General features: G+C 51.3%; 9 protein-coding genes across 9 annotated transcripts; 4 read left to right on the top strand and 5 right to left on the bottom strand.

Moving 5' to 3' along the window:
- Positions 1 to 12: 12 nt before the first annotated feature.
- P152DRAFT_508771 (uncharacterized protein) lies at positions 13 to 2,634 on the top strand. Its single transcript, XM_033682596.1, has 2 exons — positions 13 to 659; positions 713 to 2,634. Exons 1-2 carry the CDS (start codon positions 505 to 507, stop codon positions 2,211 to 2,213), a joined length of 1,656 nt encoding a protein of 551 aa, XP_033532119.1. The 5' UTR covers positions 13 to 504; the 3' UTR covers positions 2,214 to 2,634.
- A 566-nt stretch (positions 2,635 to 3,200) lies between these two features.
- P152DRAFT_401316 (MFS multidrug transporter-like protein) lies at positions 3,201 to 5,011 on the top strand (the record flags this gene model as incomplete). The annotated part of the gene is made up of 5 exons (XM_033676603.1): positions 3,201 to 3,334; positions 3,393 to 3,735; positions 3,788 to 3,946; positions 3,996 to 4,357; positions 4,408 to 5,011. The coding sequence occupies 5 exons, from the start codon at positions 3,201 to 3,203 to the stop codon at positions 5,009 to 5,011; spliced, it is 1,602 nt and encodes a 533-aa protein (XP_033532118.1).
- Positions 5,012 to 5,301: 290 nt separating this feature from the next.
- Positions 5,302 to 8,232, bottom strand: P152DRAFT_460617 (uncharacterized protein). Its single transcript, XM_033679952.1, has one exon. The coding sequence runs from the start codon at positions 8,013 to 8,015 to the stop codon at positions 5,505 to 5,507; it is 2,511 nt and encodes an 836-aa protein (XP_033532117.1). The 5' UTR covers positions 8,016 to 8,232; the 3' UTR covers positions 5,302 to 5,504.
- Positions 8,233 to 8,352: 120 nt separating this feature from the next.
- On the top strand, positions 8,353 to 10,419 carry P152DRAFT_421145 (threonine dehydratase I). Its single transcript, XM_033677163.1, has 3 exons — positions 8,353 to 8,598; positions 8,667 to 8,886; positions 8,943 to 10,419. The coding sequence occupies exons 1-3, from the start codon at positions 8,416 to 8,418 to the stop codon at positions 10,250 to 10,252; spliced, it is 1,713 nt and encodes a 570-aa protein (XP_033532116.1). The 5' UTR covers positions 8,353 to 8,415; the 3' UTR covers positions 10,253 to 10,419.
- A 36-nt stretch (positions 10,420 to 10,455) lies between these two features.
- Positions 10,456 to 12,335, top strand: P152DRAFT_99704 (uncharacterized protein). The gene has a single exon (XM_033683420.1). It carries the CDS (start codon positions 10,685 to 10,687, stop codon positions 12,065 to 12,067), a length of 1,383 nt encoding a protein of 460 aa, XP_033532115.1. The 5' UTR covers positions 10,456 to 10,684; the 3' UTR covers positions 12,068 to 12,335.
- Positions 12,336 to 12,587: 252 nt separating this feature from the next.
- Positions 12,588 to 15,652, bottom strand: P152DRAFT_467861 (phosphatidylethanolamine N-methyltransferase; the record flags this gene model as incomplete). The annotated part of the gene is made up of 4 exons (XM_033680795.1): positions 12,588 to 12,647; positions 12,695 to 12,785; positions 12,845 to 15,413; positions 15,463 to 15,652. The coding sequence occupies 4 exons, from the start codon at positions 15,650 to 15,652 to the stop codon at positions 12,588 to 12,590; spliced, it is 2,910 nt and encodes a 969-aa protein (XP_033532114.1).
- A 1,277-nt stretch (positions 15,653 to 16,929) lies between these two features.
- On the bottom strand, positions 16,930 to 17,974 carry P152DRAFT_99696 (uncharacterized protein). Its single transcript, XM_033683419.1, has 2 exons — positions 17,905 to 17,974; positions 16,930 to 17,858 (listed from the first exon to the last, which is right to left on the bottom strand). Exon 2 carries the CDS (start codon positions 17,738 to 17,740, stop codon positions 16,946 to 16,948), a length of 795 nt encoding a protein of 264 aa, XP_033532113.1. The 5' UTR covers positions 17,741 to 17,858; positions 17,905 to 17,974; the 3' UTR covers positions 16,930 to 16,945.
- Positions 17,975 to 18,163: 189 nt separating this feature from the next.
- P152DRAFT_467860 (uncharacterized protein) lies at positions 18,164 to 19,940 on the bottom strand (the record flags this gene model as incomplete). The annotated part of the gene is made up of 2 exons (XM_033680794.1): positions 18,164 to 19,242; positions 19,781 to 19,940. The coding sequence occupies 2 exons, from the start codon at positions 19,938 to 19,940 to the stop codon at positions 18,164 to 18,166; spliced, it is 1,239 nt and encodes a 412-aa protein (XP_033532112.1).
- Positions 19,941 to 20,164: 224 nt separating this feature from the next.
- On the bottom strand, positions 20,165 to 21,604 carry P152DRAFT_483937 (thiamine pyrophosphokinase-related protein-like protein). Its single transcript, XM_033681973.1, has 2 exons — positions 21,377 to 21,604; positions 20,165 to 21,326 (listed from the first exon to the last, which is right to left on the bottom strand). The coding sequence occupies exons 1-2, from the start codon at positions 21,436 to 21,438 to the stop codon at positions 20,411 to 20,413; spliced, it is 978 nt and encodes a 325-aa protein (XP_033532111.1). The 5' UTR covers positions 21,439 to 21,604; the 3' UTR covers positions 20,165 to 20,410.
- Positions 21,605 to 21,974: the final 370 nt, after the last annotated feature.

Genomic DNA, 21,974 nt, shown 5'->3' with positions numbered 1-21,974 from the left:
CAACTAATCCGACCTGTAACGAAGTTCGTATTTGTACTTCGAATGATTATGGACTACTCTAGTACGTACTTATGTCTTGGGACTTCCGTACGTGTACCTCCGTGCCGCCATTCTACATGTTTGATGTTGATGATCACAATCCCCATAAGTAGAACGGTTGCACCGTGCATCCGACTTTGGTAACAGGACCCTGTTCGCACACAGAACACCTCTCACAACCATCAACTCCATCTTAGCTCATGTACCCAGTACTACTGCGTGATAGCTGTGTTTGCTCCTGCCAATCCACTTAACCCTCCCTGCTTTTCCTCAGGACTGGTTATATATACGGGATCGGTGTGTCTCCAGCTTGACATAGCTCAAATGGATTAGGATTGATGGGAACGAGCCATTCAGCCGCCTCAACATCGAATGAGCCCTGAACGACATGATAGCGTATCGTGACACTCGGTGGGCTACTAGAATAGCCTCCTAGAATAGCCTGGACACTTTCACACTCCAAGGATGAGGCCCATATCCGCTTCATTGCTCCTGCTAGCATCCGCGTCGACCTGCCTGTCAACTGCGCAAAGCCTCGAAGATCAAACATCCTCCGGGGGATTCGATCTAGGTTTTACGCTGGCATGTCCAGACTACAAACAATACTCCGCAAACCCGCAGTAAGGCTGAGCACGGAATCTTTAGGGTATGGGCCGTATCTTACATAAAACAGCCCGCCATTCAGCACCGGCCCCTTGCAGCTACCATTCCAACGCCCTTCCACACGATGTCGAACTTTCCAGTCCACAGCGGTGGACGAGGTCATCGGATCAATGGTCGAGAAGATGGTTGATAAGGACCTTGCGCGGATCTTCGAGAACGCCTTTCCCAACACCTTAGACACGACGATCCGATGGCATGACAATGGCGCGCAGCCGAGGCCGAAGGAACGGTCAACCCGGCAGGAACATGAGTGGGAGGGTCCTCAGAGCTTCGTGGTCACTGGAGATATCAACGCGGAATGGTTGCGCGACTCTACCAATCAGCTCTCACAGTACCAGCGCCTCGCGAAGCTCGACAAAGCGCTCGAATCGCTGATCCTTGGCGCCATCAATACTCAAGCGGAGTACGTGATCAAGTCGCCGTATTGCAATGCCTTCCAGCCCCCGCCGCCGTCACGGCTTCCCCCAACCGGGAGCGGACAAGCCGACACGGTTCATCCCATGTATGAGCCTTCCTTCGTCTTCGAATGCAAGTATGAGCTCGACAGCCTCGCGGCATTCTTATCGCTCGCGAACCAATTCCACGCGACCACCGGTAGCACGGCATTCCTTACTCCGCGCTGGTACACCGCGCTCAATACGGTGATGCGTGTAATTGACGAACAGAGCCGTAGCACGTTCCACCCTGTCACGGGCGCGTACGTACAAAATGAATATCGGTTCCAGAGAATGGCTAACACCGGGACCGAGACCCTGAATCTGGCCGGGATCGGGAATCCACTGGGTGCAGACACCGGACTGGTCCGCAGCGCATTCCGACCCAGCGACGATGCCACGATATTCGGGTTCTTCATTCCCGGCAATGCGATGATGGCGGTGGAACTGAAGAGGACTGCCGACTTGCTCGCCGCTGCGGGCAAGTCCACGCTCGCATCGACGGTGAGAGGCAAGGGGGAAAGCATCGAGCGCAGCGTCTGGGAGCATGGAACGGTGCAACACGAGAAGTGGGGGAAGGTGTTCGCCTTCGAAGTGGACGGGTACGGGTCGCATTTGCTCATGGACGATGCGAATTTGCCCTCCCTCCTCGCTCTTCCACTCCTCGGCTTTGTGAGCCGAGATGATGAGACGTACCGGAACACCCGGAAGATGATCCTCTCCGCACAAGGGAATCCGTATTACTTGATCGGCGAGGAGTTCCATGGCATAGGAGGTCCCCATATCGGGGTTCGGAACGCATGGCCGATGAGTTTGCTCGTTCAAGCCATGACGAGCGACGACGATGAGGAGATCATGGGAGCCGTGGGCTTGGTGAAGAATGCCAGTCTCCTGGGGTTGATTCACGAGAGTGTGAACGTGGAGAACAAGCGACAGTACACTCGGAGCTGGTTCGCGTGGGCGAATAGCGTGTTCGCGCAGACAGTATTGGATCTGGCGGAACGGAAGCCTCATTTGCTTTTCGGGCCAGAATCGAAGCCTTGGTCGATTGGGCAAGGAATGGTGAGGGTTAATTGATCCATATCATTAAAAGAAATATCCGGAGCACCTGGGTTCAAAAATTCAAGCATGTCGAAGCAAGGTCTTGCCTCCGCCCTGGGTTCTCACAGTGTCGTTTGGCTGAGATGTGTGCACTCACTCACTACACCGTGATCTCGTATATTGCATCGTCTTATCGAGCATCTACCTAACCACACACACGACCGAGAGTTCGAGACGGGATATTATTAGCAATTTCCAATAGCATATTGCTGGTTAGTGGGTCCCCAGCGTTGGCTGGGGCGGGACCCGGCTGAATGCGAGAGTATCCGACTATCCATATGGCGTATTCAGTATTGCAGCTTTGATAACTCAGATCCGATCCGATGTCCGGGTGCTCCAGCAATGATATCAGCATGCATGATTGCGGTCATCCCCGTTATCTGTTAATGCCTTATGCCACCAGAAAACTGCCTAATAACAGGTATTGGCTTGGATTCATAATCGGCACTGAGTACGCATAGGTACTGAGGACCTATGTATTGCAAACTTTACTGGATATATTTAGCAATCAGGTTGAAGCCACTACATCATCCACAGAACCAGAATTTCACGGGGCTGGAATTCCTCCCAATACATGAAATAATCCAATAACCCCACTAAGCTCGAGAACGGATTCACCTTGATGGCATCCATCTCTTTAACCATCCCTACGAACATAGGAGGGAATTAAACCAGGTTGATAACCAGAACTATTAGAGCATCATCATGGCTGGTCCTGATGATGACGCACCGTCGTCTCCCTCCACCACCCCCTCCACCACCACCACCGCCACCACCATCACCACTGCGCAGACTCCGCTTCTTCAAGATACGCCTTCTTCGCCTGCATCGCTTGCGTCGTCGAAATCTACCTTCCCCGGTGTCGGAAATGGAATAACTGCAACAGATCAACCTGATGCCAACCAGGTCCCGATAGTTGATGGCGACCTCACCGAATTTCCCCCGTGGCCAAAGCGACAGAGCATGCGGCTTCGGGGAACCTTGATCGTCTTCGCTATGAGTATCCTTATTTTCCTTCAAGCTACCAATATCTCGCTCTTGACTACCGCACAATCCGCAATTGCTGCGGAACTGGATGCTTTTGAGAATGTAACCTGGTAATGTATCTTCCGAACCCGAATGCATACCCCTGAGCCAGTACTGACCGATCACCAGGTTCACGAGCGCATATTTGGTTGCAATGTCATCCATTGCTCCATTAGTAGGCCGGCTCTGTACCGTATTTCCTCCAAAACAGTGCATGTTCACCGCCTCCGTCATCTTCGCAATAGGATCCCTCATCACCGGCCTCGCGCCACATCTGGACCTCTTCCTGGTAGGGCGAGTCGTGACGGGGGTTGGAGCATCCGGCATCTTTACAGTCTCCTTGATCGTCGTGCTACAGTTAGCTACTGACGAGCGGCGGGGGTTATTTATCGGCCTGTTAAACACGGGATACACTGTCGGCGTCTCCGTCGGCGCTGTCTTATCTGGTGCACTGGAACCTGTCATCGGTTGGGTACGTTGGATCCTGCAGCTGATACAGAGTTCAGGAGTTGACGCTATTCTAGAGAGCCCTTTTCTGGGGACAATCCCCGTTTGTTATCATAGCAGGGCTGGTTCTACTTATAAAACTTCCGGATTTCTCAACCTCGAAATATAACAGTCGGACTGATGTTTCTCTCCGACAGAAGCTGGCGCGTCTGGACTACTTAGGGGCCGTCACATTGGTACTGTTCTTCCTTCTATTGAACCGAGGCAGCATGCTAACGATTCTAGACTGCGACCATTTTTCTCATGCTTCTTGGCTTGTCTTCACCAACCATCCAGATATTGCCAATCGTTCTGTCATTGATTATTCTGCCCATCTTCGTTTTCAATGAAGCATACCTGGCCTCAGATCCCGTGATTCCAGTGGTGATTCTCAAGTCTCGGGGCATGCTCTTCTCATGCATCGCCACGCTTGGTTTCATGATGTCACGATGGACGATCCTGTTTTACACCCCCGTGTACGCCATCTCCGTTCGACAGTGGCATTCCGCCAAAGCGGGATCGATATTGATTCCGACAAATGCGGGATTCGCTCTGGGTGGCATCTTAGTCGGGTGGCTGCACATCAAGCGGTCAGGCAGCTTCTACATGTGAGTTCAGCACATGCTCAGAATCGAATGCAACTGATCATTTGGATTAGTCCCAGCATCGTAGCCAATATCCTATTCCCGCTTAGCCTCTTATCGATGTCCTACGCGTCTACGGCGACATCATCAACTGCGCTCTTTGTTTCCTTGACTTTTGTGAACGGCATGATCACGGGCTCCTCACTCAACTACACGCTGTCCCATCTTCTTCATCTGACGCCAACCCACACACATTTCATCGCAAGTTCGTTACTTGCCACTTTCCGAGGCTTCGCTGGCTCCTTTGGATCGGCGATCGGAGGAGGTGTTTTTACACGAACCCTTCAACGCTCACTCACCAATGGATTCGTGGGGCATGGGCTGGGACACAAAACCGGACTGGTTAGAAAGTTGCTGGGCAGTCCAGCCCTTGTTGGAACACTGGGAGAGCCAGAAAAATCGATTGCGATCGGCGCATATGTGGACGCGACGCGGGGGTTGTTTGCCGCCGCCGCAGGCCTTACGGCTTTGATGGTATTGGCTCAGGCAGCAACTGGATGGCGTGCTGCGGAGCCAAAAAAGGCCGGAGACGAAGAAAACGACCGTATGGAAGAAACACTGCAACCATACCGCGATGATACACAGTCTGATGAGGAAGATCATCACCGGGTGAGCTGAAATGGAGACCGTGTTGAGGGGTAGACTCTCGCCAACGCGACCGCATGAGCCTTGAATGGGGATCATTTCATGGATGGAGTCGAAGTACAATCAGATATCCACTTGCAATCTTATGCCAACTCTACAACGGAGAAAGAATGCGTATGACGAAAGTACAGAGCCTCCTGTACTTGATAACAGAGACAGGGCATCGAAGGAGAACCCCTGATTTGACGCCAGTGTTAGGAGATCAGGTGGTTTATTTGCTGTCGTTGACTTGACAACAGACAGGAGCCAAGCCTCTTTGGAAAATGCATCACAAAACGCGGGCCAATGCTTCGGAGCAAGAAATTCAGATCATCATTGACATGTGGCGGCAGTGTGAAGACTGAACGGCGCGAGATTAAGGTCGAAGCCGAAATTAGTTAAGGATATAGAAGAGGGTATAATGCTAATTGCTTCGGCAACATGACTTCTTACAACTAAAACGGGGTGCCTTCCTTACGCCATGGAGTTACAGTTCGTCTTCATCGTCATCGGAATAGCCTGTGGTAGCGGATAAACCGGCGTTGTTGGAATCCTGCACCGGCCTGTAACCTGATGATGGTCGGCCGGATCCAGGGGGAATGCTAGAAAATTCCAATGGGTTACTGCTGCTCGAGTCATCCGGCGGTAAAGCTCCAGCAACTGTACTCCTTTCGCTACAAATATCGTTGTCACCATCATCTTCCGTTTCGTCCTCATCCCGACCCCCTGTAGGAGGATTATCGTTAGAATCGTCATGGCCCATGTCATCCCAAATCTCCTGGGTATGCCATCCTCTTTCGCGGTCTATTGTTCCTAGAAAACCATCACTTCTGACACCACCGATGAACATGTCAAAATGTGGGGAGTCGCTAGCGAGAGATGCCCGAGACTGCGACCTGGATCGAGACCGACGGCCTTCAGAGCTTTCGGCTTTCTTTCTCCTGCAGCTTCTTTTTGATTCTGCCTTCCTAGCCACCGCTTCTGGTTGTGGCTCAAACCTGTGAACCTTGCGGCAGTGATGAGTCAACTGACGGGTGGTCTCGAACTTCTCCCAATGGCGAGAACAGGTGGGCATTGGACAAAACAACTGGTCACCGTCCCAATACGGCTTGAAAGTCGGTTTGGGTCGACGGGAAGCGGATGCATTGGCGATCGATGGGGACTTTGGGGTTTTTCGCGAAGTGGGAAAGACGACATTGACGGGCTGTTCTGTTGCAGATCCGGACAGCGTAACGTCAAACGCCATCGGCTCGTTGAACAAATCCACGCATCTTTGAGTTGCTCGATCCAGAACAGTGCTATTCCAACCAAGGAGCGCTGCGCGTCCAAGGATAGCCCTCCAATCCATGGGCTTGGATTGCAGCTTCTGCACTTTGAACCCGGAAGAGTCTACGCTGGGACCGAATCGAAAACTTGATTGATTGATGGAAGCCGTGGATACCGGATCCAGGCCCATAGTAACGCCTCCCGTCGTTTCCGTACGCATTCTTTTAGAGGGGTATGGGGCGCCCCGAGAAGGTGCTCTTGATTCTTCTCGTTCTGCATAAGGTTCCTGTGACTGTCGCCTTTTACGAGCCATGTAGTAACTCTCGCCGTTGATACGGGTCACACTTCGCGGTCGTCCTCGTCGTGTCTTCGTTGAAGCTGCGGATTCGCTCTCCGGAGAATCTTCGTTGGCTGAGGGGACGCTCGATGGCGGCCTACCCCTCTTCCTCTTCGCCGGTTCTTGATTGTCAGAAGCCGAAGGGTCAATGCCAAGTTGTGAGGACGATTCCCGAACCTCTGTAATAGCTCCGCTGGTAGTGCCCTGTTTCTGATTTGTCTGGCTTCTCAATTCATGTTCATCCTCCGAAGAAGATGAATACACCGGGTGTTCGAGCCTCTTGAGCAACTGTCCCCGGTGCTCACTATCGACAGAACAGACGAGTAAGCGATCAAGTCCGGATAGAATCGACCTAATAGTCGGTGTAACAACTTTCTGGATGGCGTCTTCATCTTCGAGAAGAACCGGAAAATATCTCTTCTCCTTCACGTCCCCAGGTTTATACTGAAATTTGACCTTTAGCCGCGGTCTGGAGATTTCAGACTTGGAGCTGACATCGGTCTCTGAAGCGGCATCCTCCTCGGACCCCTTGTCATTGATTTTAGGCTTTCTCGGCTTGCGCTTCCGTGGCTGCATCGATTGATGCCGGCGATGACGAGGCCGTTCGTTCGCAAGGCATCTTGCATTCCTTAAAATCAAGCTGGTAAGAAGCTCATGCATCCACATGCTCGGCACCGCATGGCCCGTATTATTGGGAGTCGCGAGCAGCCCATCCTGTTCTGTGTGCCGATGTGCCTCGAATGTATCATTCTCGTTCGGCACTTGACCGACCTTTAGTGGCCAAGTGGTCCAAGAATCTGGTGGTAGCCAGACTTCTGGAAGGTCTTTGGCGTCAGGGCCAAGATGTGTTGAGATTTGGGCATCCCCAGCAGATTCGGAGTGCGGATACGTTGGTTTGAAGTCCGAGAGCGAGAGTTCTTCAAGGACAGGATCGAGTTGGCGACCATCGGCACTACCGCGTTTATTTCTCCGTCTCTTCTTTATCCTTCCACTGTCCAGGGCACTGCGTGCTCTATATAGTATGAACTTCCTAAGCTTCTCGACACAATAAAGGTGAAGACCCAGATTGTTGGCCTGTTGTACACCCAGGGCATCTACGACCGCTCGCTCTGGCGCAATCCACCGTCTGTATGTGTTTGGGTGTCCCACGAATTTATTTGGTCGCTCATCATAGAGCTCGCGATATGATTCACCATCGAGCTCTTCGTCCTCAAGATCGGATACGTCGCTGCCATTTGCGTCTACCCGTGGTTCGACTGAGGAAAAGGATGTGCTCGCAGTGTTTGTTGGCGACGGAGCCTCAATCTTCTCCACGATCCCGCCATTAAAAATCGATCTGGGAATTCCAGGTCCTCTGTGGCCGTCTCTGCCAGTGCCTTCACTTATGTCTGTCATCGTTCGGTCGGTGATTGAGAGGGTTTTACATCCTGTCGGGTTGATGATCGGCTTGTTGGTGACGCGGGGAGGTCATGCATGGTGAGCAGATGTGGTTTATTTTGACCCAGACAAGGGAGATGTCTGCAATGTTCGGCCGGATAAGACGATTGTTTAATACCTTGGGGAACAAAAAGTGATGACAATCAATGGTGAATCATGTCTCCGTTCTCTTTTCTGTCTATATTCTCAAGGTAGTGAAAGAGGGTGTGTGCCTCAGGCTGCAATATAATTTGGTTCTCAGTCCATGTCACTCGTCATCCAATGCGCGATGTCGGACTGACTCACCGCACAAATAAATATATTCCTTCCGTTGCGGTAGATAGTACCAGCATACACATGGGATAACTATCACTGCGGGATGGATAGGCCAGTAACGCCCGATACCCAGGTCAATGGCACCTCAACGCCTGCCACTCCTAAGTTCTCCGGCCTGGCTCTGACCGAGTATACCGCCAACCCCTCCCCCCCCTCTGAGTCTCCGAAGACAAAGGCTCAAAAGAGCATTCCAGACGCCTTCATACTACCGAACGGGCATCCCGATGTAAATTATATCCCCTTTACCCACTCGGTTTGCTTTTAAATTCCGACTGACGGCTGACAGTGACGTAGTACCTTCGTCTCATCCTCACCTCGAAAGTCTATGAGATTGTGAAGACCGAAACCCCTCTTACAACAGCATTGAATTTGAGCAACAGACTTCAATGCAATGTACTGCTCAAGCGTGAAGACTTGCAGCCCGTGTTCAGCTTCAAGCTGCGCGGTGCGTACAACAAGATGGCTCACTTACCGCCACGCGAACGGTGGAAAGGCGTCGTGGCATGCTCAGCCGGTAAGACGCCAATCCGTAGTCGGAGAAATACATCCAATTTGCTGACTGTATTGTAGGAAATCATGCGCAAGGTGTTGCCATGTCTGCCCGCCACCTGAAGATCCCAGCGACTATCGTGATGCCCGCGGGGACCCCTACCATTAAACATCTGAATGTCGCTCGACTTGGAGGGTGTGTAGTCCTTCACGGGGCAGACTTTGACGCAGCAAAAGAAGAGGCAGCGCGTCTCGAACGTACACACGGTCTCTTGAACATCCCACCATTCGACGATCCGTACGTGATAGCCGGACAAGGCACAATAGGCATGGAGCTGTTACGGCAAACAGACCTGACGAAACTGGAGGCAATATTCTGCTGCATTGGTGGTGGCGGTCTCATTTCGGGCATAGGGGCCTACGTGAAGCGCATCGCACCGCAGGTGAAGATCATTGGCGTCGAGACCTATGATGCCAATGCCATGGTATCATCACTTCAAAAAGGCGAACGGGTAGTACTAGAAGAGGTCGGTATGTTTGCCGATGGAGCTGCTGTCAAAACCGTTGGGGAAGAGACGTTTCGCATTGCGTCCGAAGTGGTCGACGACATCATCCTGGTCGATACCGACCAAACCTGTGCTGCGATCAAGGACGTATTCGAGGATACTCGCAGCATCCTAGAACCGGCCGGTGCACTGGCGATAGCCGGGCTCAAGAAGTATGTGGCGAACAATCCTTCGCCGGACACTAGTAGATCATTGGTGGCGATCGCGTCGGGTGCCAACATGGATTTCGACCGGTTGAGATTCGTCGCCGAGCGCGCCAAGTTGGGCGAAAAGAAGGAGGCGCTCCTTGCAGTCACCATTCCAGAACGGCCCGGATCGTTTGCAAAGCTTGTGGACTGCGTTGGCCCTGAGACGATTATCTCCGAGTTTCGCTACCGATTCTCCACCCCAGCCGAAGCTCACGTTCTCATGGGGGTTGAGTTTGGCTCTTCCGCTGAAGCTCGAGAATCAGACCTGGGAGCCCTGCTTCAACGCATAGCCGCTGCCGACATGACCGCTCGGGACTGTTCTACAAACGAGCTGGCCAAATCACACATTCGCTACTTGGTTGGCGGTCGTTCAGGAGTCGTGGATGAGAGGTTATACATGTTCCAATTCCCCGAGCGTCGCGGAGCGCTGCATAAATTCCTTCAAACGCTCCAGCCAGGCTTCAATATCAGCCTTTTCCATTATCGAAACCAAGGTGGTGATGTGGCTCAGATCCTTGCAGGCGTGCAATGTCCGTCTCCGGAAGACGACGGTTTGCAAAAGTTCCTGAAGGAAATTCGATATCCATTTGTGGAGGTCACCGATGATGAGATATACAGACTTTTCATGCGGGACTGACTTATTACATCTGGCGCAGGAAATTTTTCATGAATAGACAGGTACGGAAATCTGTTAGGGATGGACTTTTATCCGGAACAGGTCCGGTTCTCGGTCAGATAATTTTCTGGCTTGCAATCAAATCCTTTGAAGAGGCATAGAATAGAGTTCATCCAAGTAACCTCACGTCTTGAATGCTATTCACGTGTATCCGTTGAATCCTTTGTGTCCTGGAATGTGCGTTGTCCTATTGTGACCGGACAAGGATGCCCTTCTATTTGAACCTAGAAGAAATCTTCTTTCATCATGCTCACAACAGCCACTGGATATGTTTGAACAGTATCCGCCAGCATTGGTTTTAGAAGTATATAGCTTTTCGCGCGCACATGCCGAACCCGTTTCAGAATATGGTTCTTCTTTCCAGGCCGACCTCGGATTCCTTTTAACACAGCGATGGACACAGCGATGGAAGGCGCACGGATGGACGACGAGAATCTTGCTGCCACTGACCCGTCGAAACAACTCCCAAGCGTTGGGGTTCTTTGCCGCCTTGGGGAACCATCTACCGACGCGGATAAGCATAATACGTCGAAACGCTCCTCGGGGGGGATCGGAAGATCCCAGGCCGATGATGGCACGGGGAGTGGCGTTAACAGGGCTATGAAAGAGGATCTTGGCGAGCGCGGTGACAGAGAGAACCAAAAAAGCGACGCGAGGTTGATCAGGAGACCTGAGAAACAACGGTACACTGGCATAGAGAATGGCAAAGGAAGTGCCAGTACCGAAACGAAACTCAAATCTACGTTGACCAAGGGACCCGAGAAACACCAACAGAGTGGCATCAGGAACAGCAAAGGAAGTTTCAACACCGAAACGAAGTCCAAATCAAAACAACGAGCAACAGGCGTAACCCAACGTATTCGAGCAGAAGAATCAGGTCCAGGAAGTGCTAGTGCCGAAACAAAACCCGAATCAAACCAGAGAGCAACAGGCCTACCCCGACCCATTCGAGCAGAAGGAACAGATCCAAGAATCTCCACGCTTGCAAAGAACCCCAGAGCGAATGAGAAATCTACTATAGGCCCAGTGCAAGAAGCCATGAGTATTAGCGAGTTTGCGACGCGTCTTGACAAGGCAAAGTCCAGCAGGGAAATGGGGGTGACACAGAGACTAAATGTGAAAGCAAGCCGTACAGGCATTAGGTCTTTGGATTCAGGGGAGGCCTCAAAGCGAATCGTTCCCGTGGGTTCGAGAACTATGGATAGCAAGCCCAGACTGACACTCGACACGAACGTTGGACCTCAAAGCGGTGTGGTTCTTGAGCCACCGCGATACGAAATAAAAGGTCAGGAGTCTAAAAGGGTTAGGACAAAAAGCTCAACCGCTGGAGATAAAAGGCGGGGAATCGATGATAAACCATTGATGAAGACCGACAAGATCATCCAAGAGACAAAAGATACCTTTATTCGGGTTGGAGGTGGAAGCGGCAGCTCCAGTTCCGAAGATGAGATTATACCGAAAGCCAAGGAGAACACACACGGTCATAGAGAGCTTGGGACTATAAAGGCGATATTGATGAGACTTCCCCTCCTAGCGAGAGAAGAACGTCCCGGTGAAGCAGACTTCGATCTCGAACCGGATAACTCGGAGGGAATATTAGACTACAATGAAGAAGCGCACAAGAAGGAGCTACGGGAAAAGCATGAGTTAAGAATGCGATTGTACGGGTGGGTGAAGACAGAGCCGAAGAAACCGGTCTATAGCGGAGAAGGGAGTAATTATTTTGTTTTCAGCAGTACGGCGTCGCCTCCCCTAGTTCACGAAATCGTCAGCTAACGAACTGCTCTTCCAGCATTCCCCGAAGTGCAGATCGAAGCCACGATCTGGAGTCTGAACAACCTCACCAACATGTGTATCATCTTGAACGATGATGACGACGCAGTAACTCACGCGGGGGAAGCCCTCAAACAAGCGAACAGACTCGGATTCCCCCAATATGAACAGAAATGCCATTACTATATTGGGAGGATAGCTGCCAAAGCTGGCGCGAAATGCGTTGCATACCAAAGCATGAAGCATGCAGCTAAGGCGGAACAGTGGTTCCCAGAAGGTGTTCTGGCAAGAAAGTGGCTGAAGAATAATGGCCCCGAGAAGACCAGACAAACGAGTGCGAAGTCTGGATGAGGTATATCCGTGACTCAACTATCAATGACAAGATACATCAAAGCGTGGTCCACATTGTCGAAGCACATGGACCTGTGTGCGGGTACAATAGAATGCAAAAAAGACTGCTGTGTCTCATGTACTCTGGAGAGGTGCTTGAATAACTACTCCACACCGGATTCCGCCCAACCGACTAGTACTTTATCTCATTAGGTGTACTCTGACCCTGTGATGTGGACATGCTGTACGGAGCCTGTAGAGCGTGAGTGACAAGTCAGATCATGGACGAATATTGCGTACCAGAACGTTTTTAGCATTACATATCCTCCACGCAAGGTTCTTGACATTACCGTCCGCTTTAACCACCTCGGGAGCAAATTCAATCCCGAACCTGTGATGAAGTCAGTAATCCAAGGCTGAATTCGGATCAAGTTCTGTGAAATGACATACATCCGTTGCACCGCGAACACGATTCGTTTCGCATATTTGCCATCTCTCTCAATCAGACTCCCAAAGCTTTCGTCGACCGTTCTCGGTGCAATATCAGGGTCACGGTTGAAGCAATTCCGTACCACGGAAAGCAACGCTTCTTCAATGGAACCGCGGATCTGGCCGTTGCTATCGACTTCGGCATTATCGTCGTCGAACTTGCTGACCTTGATTTCAAATGGAAAGGAGATGGCCATGACATTGTGCTTTCCAGCATGATGGAATCGAAATTCGAACACGCCGGGCGTCCACCATAGTTTGTCGCCAGAGAATTCCATCTCGCCGTAGATGAGGTCGGGATCAATCATGTCCTCGGTCTCGATCGGACCATCGCTGACTAGAATGCCATCCTCTGATCGACTATCGTCGTATGCTCCAGGACACGCGGACACCCATCGTCCCTGACTGCTGACTTGGGTCACCTCACGGGAGCTGTTGTCGCTGACCATGTAGAGTCCCACCCAATCTTTTCTGTGGTGTGATTTAGGCGCCTGCCATCGAACTTTAATCGGGGCACCGTATTCAAATATCAACGGCCGGAATTTGGATCGATGCTCTTGCGGACGTCGCCCATGCTCACCTTCGCGGCCACTGCCACGATCGAATTCGCCAGACGATTTAGAAGGGGTATCTATAATGGATAAAGAATAGTACTGCTGGTCAGGTGATTGATCGATTGATTGCATGGTAATGCGAATCTTTGCTGGATATGATTTTAATTTGGTAGTCGATTCCTTGACTAGAGCATCGACGCCAGACGCAAGGCGGGGACTTGTTGATTCGAGGAAGTGTTCGACGATCTCGAATGTCTCCCCCAAAGCACGGTCGATGCTCCCCTGCCAGTCGCGGAGTTGCTTCGGCAAGGATCGCTTGATGTTGCGAGAAATACCGGAGTCTTCTCGAATGCTTTCTCCGTACAGCTTTTGCATATGAGGCCGTTCGACCAGCTCGAGGAATGCCACTGCAAGTAGGTGCGACAGTAACGCAAGAAGGAAAATCGCGCGACTCCAGGTGATGAGGGCAAGGCCCCAGATGCCGGCGAGCCCTAAGATTCGCTCGGGGTTGTTAAGATAGCGATATATGCCGTTGTAGGTGAGCTTCGGCGCATGGTCAAAAAAGAAGTCCCCGAAGAACCATCCAAACTCGCCCAGGGATGCGTAGATGCTGTGGACCGTCCAGAACTGGAGGGAGATGAGCGCAATACCAACGACATGGCGAAGAAGAGCCAGTCCATAGGTCCAATCCGGCGGAAGCGAGTACATCTTGTATGCCGCCGCCACGAAACTGCCGTAGAACATGGTCATGCTGATATGATACAATCCCTTCCATTGTCGCCAGCCTTCCTCGATACCGTCCCCGTATTTGATGAAATGCCGGGTCCACTTCTTTTTGTGAGATTGGCGATTGAGGATGTACCCTATCCCGAAGCTGTACCAAATCCGCCATATCAGCGCATTCACGACGAACACGGCTTGATATATGGGTGTCGACGGCGTGAGGACGGTAAATAGGAACAGGTAGACCTGAAGCAAACCAACCGATAGATCCGTTGTTCGGTGGAGATCCACGTTATTCAGGCCCAACAAGCCGTGAATCGACGAAGGGTAGCCGCCGGACGGTACAGGCGTGCCAGTCCCGGTTCCGCTCTCCGAGTCCAATTTATCGATGTCGTCGCCGCCCGCCGCTTTTTCGAGACCTCGGCCGATGGATGGAACCACCGGGTTATAGGTCTTCTCAATATGTGGATTTTCCACGAATTCGAGGAATGCGAGCTGTGCTGAATGAGCAGCGATGGAGATGAAAAGGACTTTATAACTCGCAGCCATCAGGGAGATGCCGTAATATCCCGCGTAGCCGATGGAGTACATTGGGTGGGGTGCGATTTCGAAGACACCATCGAACGTTAACTCCTGGTCGATCAGGAAGAAGAAGTCCCCCCAGTACCAGGCAAAGTCCTTGACCACACGATGAGCATCCAGCTTGACCCAAAGGTTAAAGAGGAACAGGGCGGCGCCCGCGGTCCAGCGGCCGATGGTCATGAGGACGGACTCGTCTGGAAGGTGGGCACATGCCATCGCAAATAAACAATAAGACACGAAGTCACACATGAGTATGAGATCGACGACCCTGCGGAAGAACAGCCACGTGTTGTACTCGATCGGAGCGTCCTCGAACGAGTAATCCTTTGGGATCTTCGTCTCGAATTCTCGTTTCAACACGCCGTAGGCCCAAGGGAGCTTGTTTTTGCCCGTGGACGGGTTCTCGAAGATGCCACTCCGTCTTGCCCATGTCACCAGACCTTTGTAGTTGGACTGAATGTGCAGTAAATACCCGATACCGGCATTGTATGAGAGTCTCCAGAATGCGAAAAGGGTCCCGAATGCGAAGACCTGGAGACTTGGCGGAAGGAAGTATAAGCCCGAGATGTGGATCGCTAGGATGAGGAGGACGATGACATCAGAAAGATTCTTCGGTTGGGTGGGAGAGAGGAGTTGGGAGACCATGTCGTGAGTGTGCGGTACGGTGAATACTGCGAGAGGTTAATACGTAGGCATATATGCGGTGCTCAGTTCCCATGCCTTTTCCGTTCGGTGTTCTCCCATATGTCCGTTGTCCTGACTCCGGCTTCTCTTCTTCGGCATGGTTCAAGCTCTGTACCGTATCCTTAGCGGATTTTGAAGAAGCTTCAAGCTGAGGTTTGGCCGGATTGTTGGTCAGACGGGCACGGAGGCCTTCCGAATCGACAGTATCTCCTGGTGATTGTGCCATGTTGAGGATGAAGCTGTTGCGAGATCGGAACGCGAGTTTATCAATCCTCCTGTCCTTCGTTGCCCACGATAGCGTGGCAGATGGGATTCCTAATCTTTCTTTGTATCGATGGGCACATGCAGCAACGGGGGAGTGTTTGTATGGCTTGCCGGTCTCGAACTCTAGCTTCTGGCTCAGCGAATAGCCACGCACTGGCAATGGCGTCTGGTTGTGTCCGGGACCGGTACCGTCCAGGAATTGGACGCGACAGGTGATGAGGGATGGGAAATTCTGGACGACGCTACAGCCATTGGCGATTTGGAAGCAGTGCAGTGCTTAGGCAATTGCCTTTCGAAGGGGACACCTTGCAGTTGCGGTTACTGTTAGCATGGGAATCATGGACAAGACGGTGGATTTTCGCACTTGTGGAAATCGAAGGGGATATTGGAATATTTTAGTGAGGGAGTAGTTAGTGAGAGGGGGACCTTACCGGAAGTGGCCCTCAACTAATTACGGAGTCCTCTCTAATCGCGATTTCTCTAATCCGTAATCGCCATTACTATGGCACAGCAGTGGAGGAATAAGACAGATAATACTTCATGACTTCCCGAAAACAGGAAAAAGCCAATTGGACGCTCCGGTAGGTTCTCCAGTCCTTGTGTTATACGTTGTGCAGGCTCTTACAGATTGCACTCCTTTCTTTGCTTTTTTCCTCTTGTGCATCTGACACCCCCATTCTCGCATCAAGAGTCTGAACGTCTTGGGTCTTGACACATGTTTGGTGGGCTGTGGATATGACGTGCATCGGATTTCGCTGCAGCGTGGGATGGTGCCCGACTCTAGCCTATTACCTTCCCCTGTACCCAGCACCACTCCCGGTGGCTGGGAAGAATATTATTAAGTTAATGGTTCACTGGTTCAACAACAGATCAACGGGACAAGGGATTGATTGACTGCAGATGTTATAGTTTTAGAGTATGGCTGCAAGATGCGGAGCGACTCGGGGGCTATTCCGTCGACTCCCCGCTCAAATCTATTGATGGCAATTGGATTTTCGAATTTTCGGACAAGAGCAATTAGAGCATCTCTGAGCTTGCTATTCAGGTGTTTAATATGCACAAGAGCATTTCCAAAAGGGCCATTGGCCGGTACAAAGCAACAGAACTGCACTCGCACGGTTGCGGGTTGTGGAGCAAGTGACGTTGGTGAATGTGTTGCCTCTTTGGCCTTTCCAATCAACTTTGAGTTGTCTGATGTACCCCCAAAAATGAGGGGTAATTAATATCGACGGCGATGGTTCGTTCCGACATAACTCTAATAACTTGCTCGGAGCTGTGTGGCCATCGGTTCTGCGTGAAAACTACGCTGCGGAGCGCAAGATGAGTTCGAATGGCTGGATACGCCCGCCACATCTAGCACTGGGGCCGAAAATCGTCGTGGTAATGGGACAGAAACCGTGCCTCTCGCCCAGATCGCGGTGCTATTCGGCGCATAGGTGTAATTTAGCGGCATCGTGACTGGCTCACTGCTCAATGACCCGTGTGATGGAGAGTGAAGCTCAGGAGCAGCACAGTTGAGAAAAGATCTCGATGGATGTCTCTCCAAGACACCTCTCCCGCTGCCGTCACCAGTTCCTTTTCTTCTTCCGCTGCGCTCTTCTCGGGTGGATTCCAGCGGGGAGGCTAGATCGTCTACTGGTTGGAAATTAGGGATCGCTGAGGAGCTAGGTCCGTGGTGTTTGGCTTCGAGGGAGGGACTAGGGGGATATAAACTCTCATACGGTAGAGTGCCTCCGTATAGGTCCAGAAGCTGCCTCATAGAGGCGGCATGACATCGAAGGTCTTGAAGCCTTCGTTGGGTAGCGGTGAAGTTCTCCAGGACATGCTTCTCTTGCTGTGCCCGGAATTCAAACTGTCTCATACACCGGGCTTTCAATTTCGCCAGCCGTTTCCGACGGCGAGATGATGGACTGCCGACTTCAATCTCCCATTGAATGTCTTGGATCTTGCTCGCGTAATACGCTACGTCGGTGCGCATTTTATGAAGGATGTCGGCACAATACCACATTTGGTCCTCGAGAAACCTGATCCTCGCGTCCATCAGCATCATCGCATGCCTAAGATGGAAGGCAAAAGCACGGCTAAGATACGCGACCAAGTCGAAACGCAGTCTAGATACATGCAACCACCAGGCTATCAGGTTGGATCGACTATGGTCTAGTAGCTATCTGCAACCAGAGTCAGACGGTGTAGTTCCTGATAAGGTGCACTGACTCATCGATCTTCAATGAGCCTCCTTCCGAGCGCGCGCTAAAGTCATTCACAGTGTGAAAGGTTTAAGCGATTGGGTCAATATTCCTTGATTTCGGCAGTGCTCTTTCTTTGTTCAGGTCTGGATAACCGGAATCGGACGAGGGCGGATAGATATGCCACCAAGAACCAGAGAGACAAAGAGACAATAAACAAGTCAGTTAGGTAGTCAACAGTACTGTACCGTATGTCCACAGTCCACATTCTATGCGGTAACTCCATGTTAAATGTTGAAGCCACCATGTGCTGCAGGCTCGACGAATCTACACAGCCCTGCCGCTTGAGCAGCTTTTTGGACGGAAGAGACCTCGTCTTCGTTGGCCGGGCGATTGATATCCTCATAACGAACTCTTTGAACGTCAGGGTCATCCGGGGATGGAAATCCTCCCGGTGCGACCACGTCCGACTTCGTGCGACGTTTTGGCTTCCCAACGTGGGCTCGAGGGTGATACTGTTCCATGATATGAATGTACATATCCTTCGAAATGTTCTCGGCCAGCCATCTCACAATCTCTTCGCCTTCACTTTCAAGTCCCGGCATGACGAGGTGCCGAAGCAGAACGCCCTTCTTCGCGATTCCATCAGCGGTAAAACAGAGATCCCCGACGGACTCGTGCATAGCCTTGATGCTTTCCATTGCCGTCTCCGTGTAGTTGTCCGCTTTGAGCAATCGCTTGGACGTATTGTTGCTCCAGACTTTGAAATCCGGAAGATATATATCGACCAAGCCGTGCAGCAATTTGATGGAATCCAATGAATCGAACGAGGACGTATTGTAGATGATAGGCAGATTCAGTCCTAGCTCTTTCGCGTGAAGTATGGATAGCACCACCTGGGGTACAACGTGCTCGGCTGTCACCAGATTGATATTGTGAACTTTGCCGACTTCCTGCAGCTTCATGTACCACTCAGCCAACTCCTCCGGGGTCAGATCAAACCCGTTTCGCTGATGGGCAATATCGTGGTTTTGGCAGAAAACGCAACGGAGGTTGCAGCCGGAGAAGAAAACAGATCCTGACCCATTATGCCCTTGGATACACGGTTCTTCTCCAAAGTGAGGTGCGATGACATTCACTTTGACACTCTCGGCCCCAATGAGGCATACCCCCGTCTTTTCATACCGGTTGACTCCACACAATCGCGGGCATAGATTACAATTGCGCAGGTGTGCATATGCCTGGGAACGTTTCTTCGCGGCATCTCTGGAGGATATTAATTGATATTGAGGGATGTAGTCATCCAGCAAAAATGGCGGTGCCAGATGCAGTCCCCGCTGCCGTCGAGGCCATGGTGGCGAAGGGACTCGACGATTGATAGATCGGACCCCTCCCGTGAAAGACCTGCTGAGCAGCATCCTGTATATCGATTAGATCGCGACGGGATAATTGATGCCAGAGATGCCAGATCGTAAATATATCAGCAACTGGCCCGGCCATGCTCCTGTCGCCAATGACTTGCTGCCGCTCTCATCTCAGTCGATCCCGTTCTCCAAGGTGACGCTACTGAAGATCGCAAGCACAAGGTTGAAGGGTAACAAGATAATAACTCTCGAACTTTAGGATGGCGAAAGGTATAGTCCGGTCGAGGAAAGACTCCGTATGAAAATTCCGGTAGTGGTTGACATCATCTGGGTTGAGACTCGAGTGGAGTGGACGTTCTTTTGGACCCTGCGGCCTGCGCAGACGCCTGCAAAATTCCAAAAATTGTCAAGGCATCGCAACTTCACCACCCACTTCGTCAACCATTCGGATACTCCATCTTAAAGTCCTTGGGATTTTTACGTGCACTTTAAACCTCTCAGTACAGTTCAGTCACAAGCAATACATCATGGCCGACTCACAGCTCCTTGACGAGACTTTCGCAATCACCTCCATAAACTCGCAAAAATATGACCGCGTCTCCCGCATTTCCGGCACGTCGACCGATAGCACGATGACCATGACCCTCGATATCAACACCGACCTATTCCAGTTATCCGTCGGCGAGAATATCCAACTCATGTTGGCAAGCACATTGAACCTCGACGGCTCCAAGGATGAGAAAGGCTGGAGGGAAGCCACCGACGGCCAGGCTTCATTAGCGGATCTGTGGGACTATGTCTGTCATGGCAAGGTCTACAGGTTCGAAGAGGGTGATGGAGAGAATATGTTCGTTACTTGATTCTCGCAATTGACTTGAGCTAACTCATGGCACTCAGCAAGGTCTATGTCTCGTTCGGCGGCCTCCTCCTCTATCTTGAAGGACCGTATAAGCGATTGACGTCCCTGCGCATCGACTACATCTATTTGCTCTTGAAGAAATGAGAATGAGGTTCTGTCTATCGGCTATATGTCTGTTGTGACGGTTTTCAAGAACGTGCCGCGGACCTCCATTCGCAAGGGTCTCCCGCGTCAGATCTGGCTCAAACTGTGCTGCTTGCCATCGAGCAACGGCAGCGTCAGAGCCAAGGTTGGAGGTGCCTTTGAATTCTCTAGGGAGTTGGGAATTCGAGATGCCGATGAAGCCTCGATACGAGTTGGATATAATGCTTCTCGTTCGCGCTGGTTATAATCCCATGCCTCACGAAGAAGTCCAAAATGACCAGAGCGCAGTTGGGTTTGAACTCTCCTTTCCGTAAAGCCTCCTGCACTTCCTCCACTGTCCAAAGATAGAACTCCTGTACTTCTTCGTCGCCTGGTTTCGGAGTGACGTCTTCAGGTAGCTCCAAATCATACACATACTGGCATTCTGGCTGCATGAGTCCCGTCTCCCCCCCAGCCCTCGCATCGCGCAGGTAGAAGTAGGTGACTGTCCCGCCTGGCCGTGCGCTCTCTCGCACCACGGATTCTGGGAGCGACGCTTCTTCCGCGCATTCCCGGACCAGGCTTTCGAAGATGTTCTCGCCGGACGCGATTCCACCGGCCACCGAGTTGTCCAGCATGCCCGGGTATGTCTGCTTGTTCTTGGCTCGTCGCGGGACCCAAATTTTCAGCCCATACGACGAATTCGACTTGGTGAATGCTGTCATATGAACGCCGTATGTGATTATTCCGAATAAGGGCGATGCCGACCGCTCCAAGCTAAACAGAATGCTCCCATCGGAGTCGTAGACAGGATAAAGCTCATCTCGCCATCCTTCTAGAACCTGGAAATGACCCGTCTCCCGCATCGCTTGGACAGTACGAGCAACTGCCGCCGACCGGAATACGGCATCATCCCCGAATATTAAAGTAAGCGTGCGGGGAGTTGAGAAGTCGTCCACTTCCCAGTCGGGCAGATTTCGAAATACTTCCGCAACTGAGGGCAAAACGTATCCCAATGTTCGAGGGCAGGAAGGCACCCGGAAGTGGTAATATGTCGAGACATACTGCATATAAGTATCCAAATCTCTTTGGCAGTATGGGAAACTTCGAATATTAACATGTATTCCTTCTTGGAACGCGTTGGATCATCATACTTGTCACATTCTTCAATCAAATTGATGTTGGACTTCCCCTCCTTTACGTCGGATTCTGACATTTTCAACGAGATGGCATGAACAGTCGCCCCTCAATTGCCAGAGGTAGGTAGATTCTTAAACAATCGACAGGACATAAACAGGAAATATGAATAGTATTGATAGGTAAGGTACCTTAAGGAAGTACCTAACAAAAATAACAGAATCCTCCAGCCAAAACTCGACGCTGGCGTCTGACGTAATGCTCCTAAGCAATCAATTCCAGGGACCAGTACCCATATTCCGTACAACAAAATGGGTGGGACACCCTGAAATCAATGGATTCAGTTGGTCTAAAGAGTCTGGATACTTAACAAATTACTTGTACATTCTCACCGGTACTTCGTATAATACTCATATAATATTTAGTCCAGCCTGCAGTGTGGATTTCGACGTTCCCCAGCCGAGTTTCAACGACCAAGGTCAGGAAGGAGATCGGAAGCTGATCCACACCCACACGGTGGCCATATTCGCCATGGCAATGTCGGGTTGGATTCACATATTTTGATAACGACCTGGTAAGATAGGGGACATGCTGAGACTCTCTGCATAGAAGTAG

Source organism: Eremomyces bilateralis (genome assembly GCF_010015585.1).
Source record: "Eremomyces bilateralis CBS 781.70 unplaced genomic scaffold P152scaffold_18, whole genome shotgun sequence".
Taxonomy (NCBI): domain Eukaryota; kingdom Fungi; phylum Ascomycota; class Dothideomycetes; order Eremomycetales; family Eremomycetaceae; genus Eremomyces; species Eremomyces bilateralis.
The sequence above is the reverse complement of the archived record's forward strand: the minus strand, read 5'-3'. Positions and strand labels throughout refer to the sequence as shown.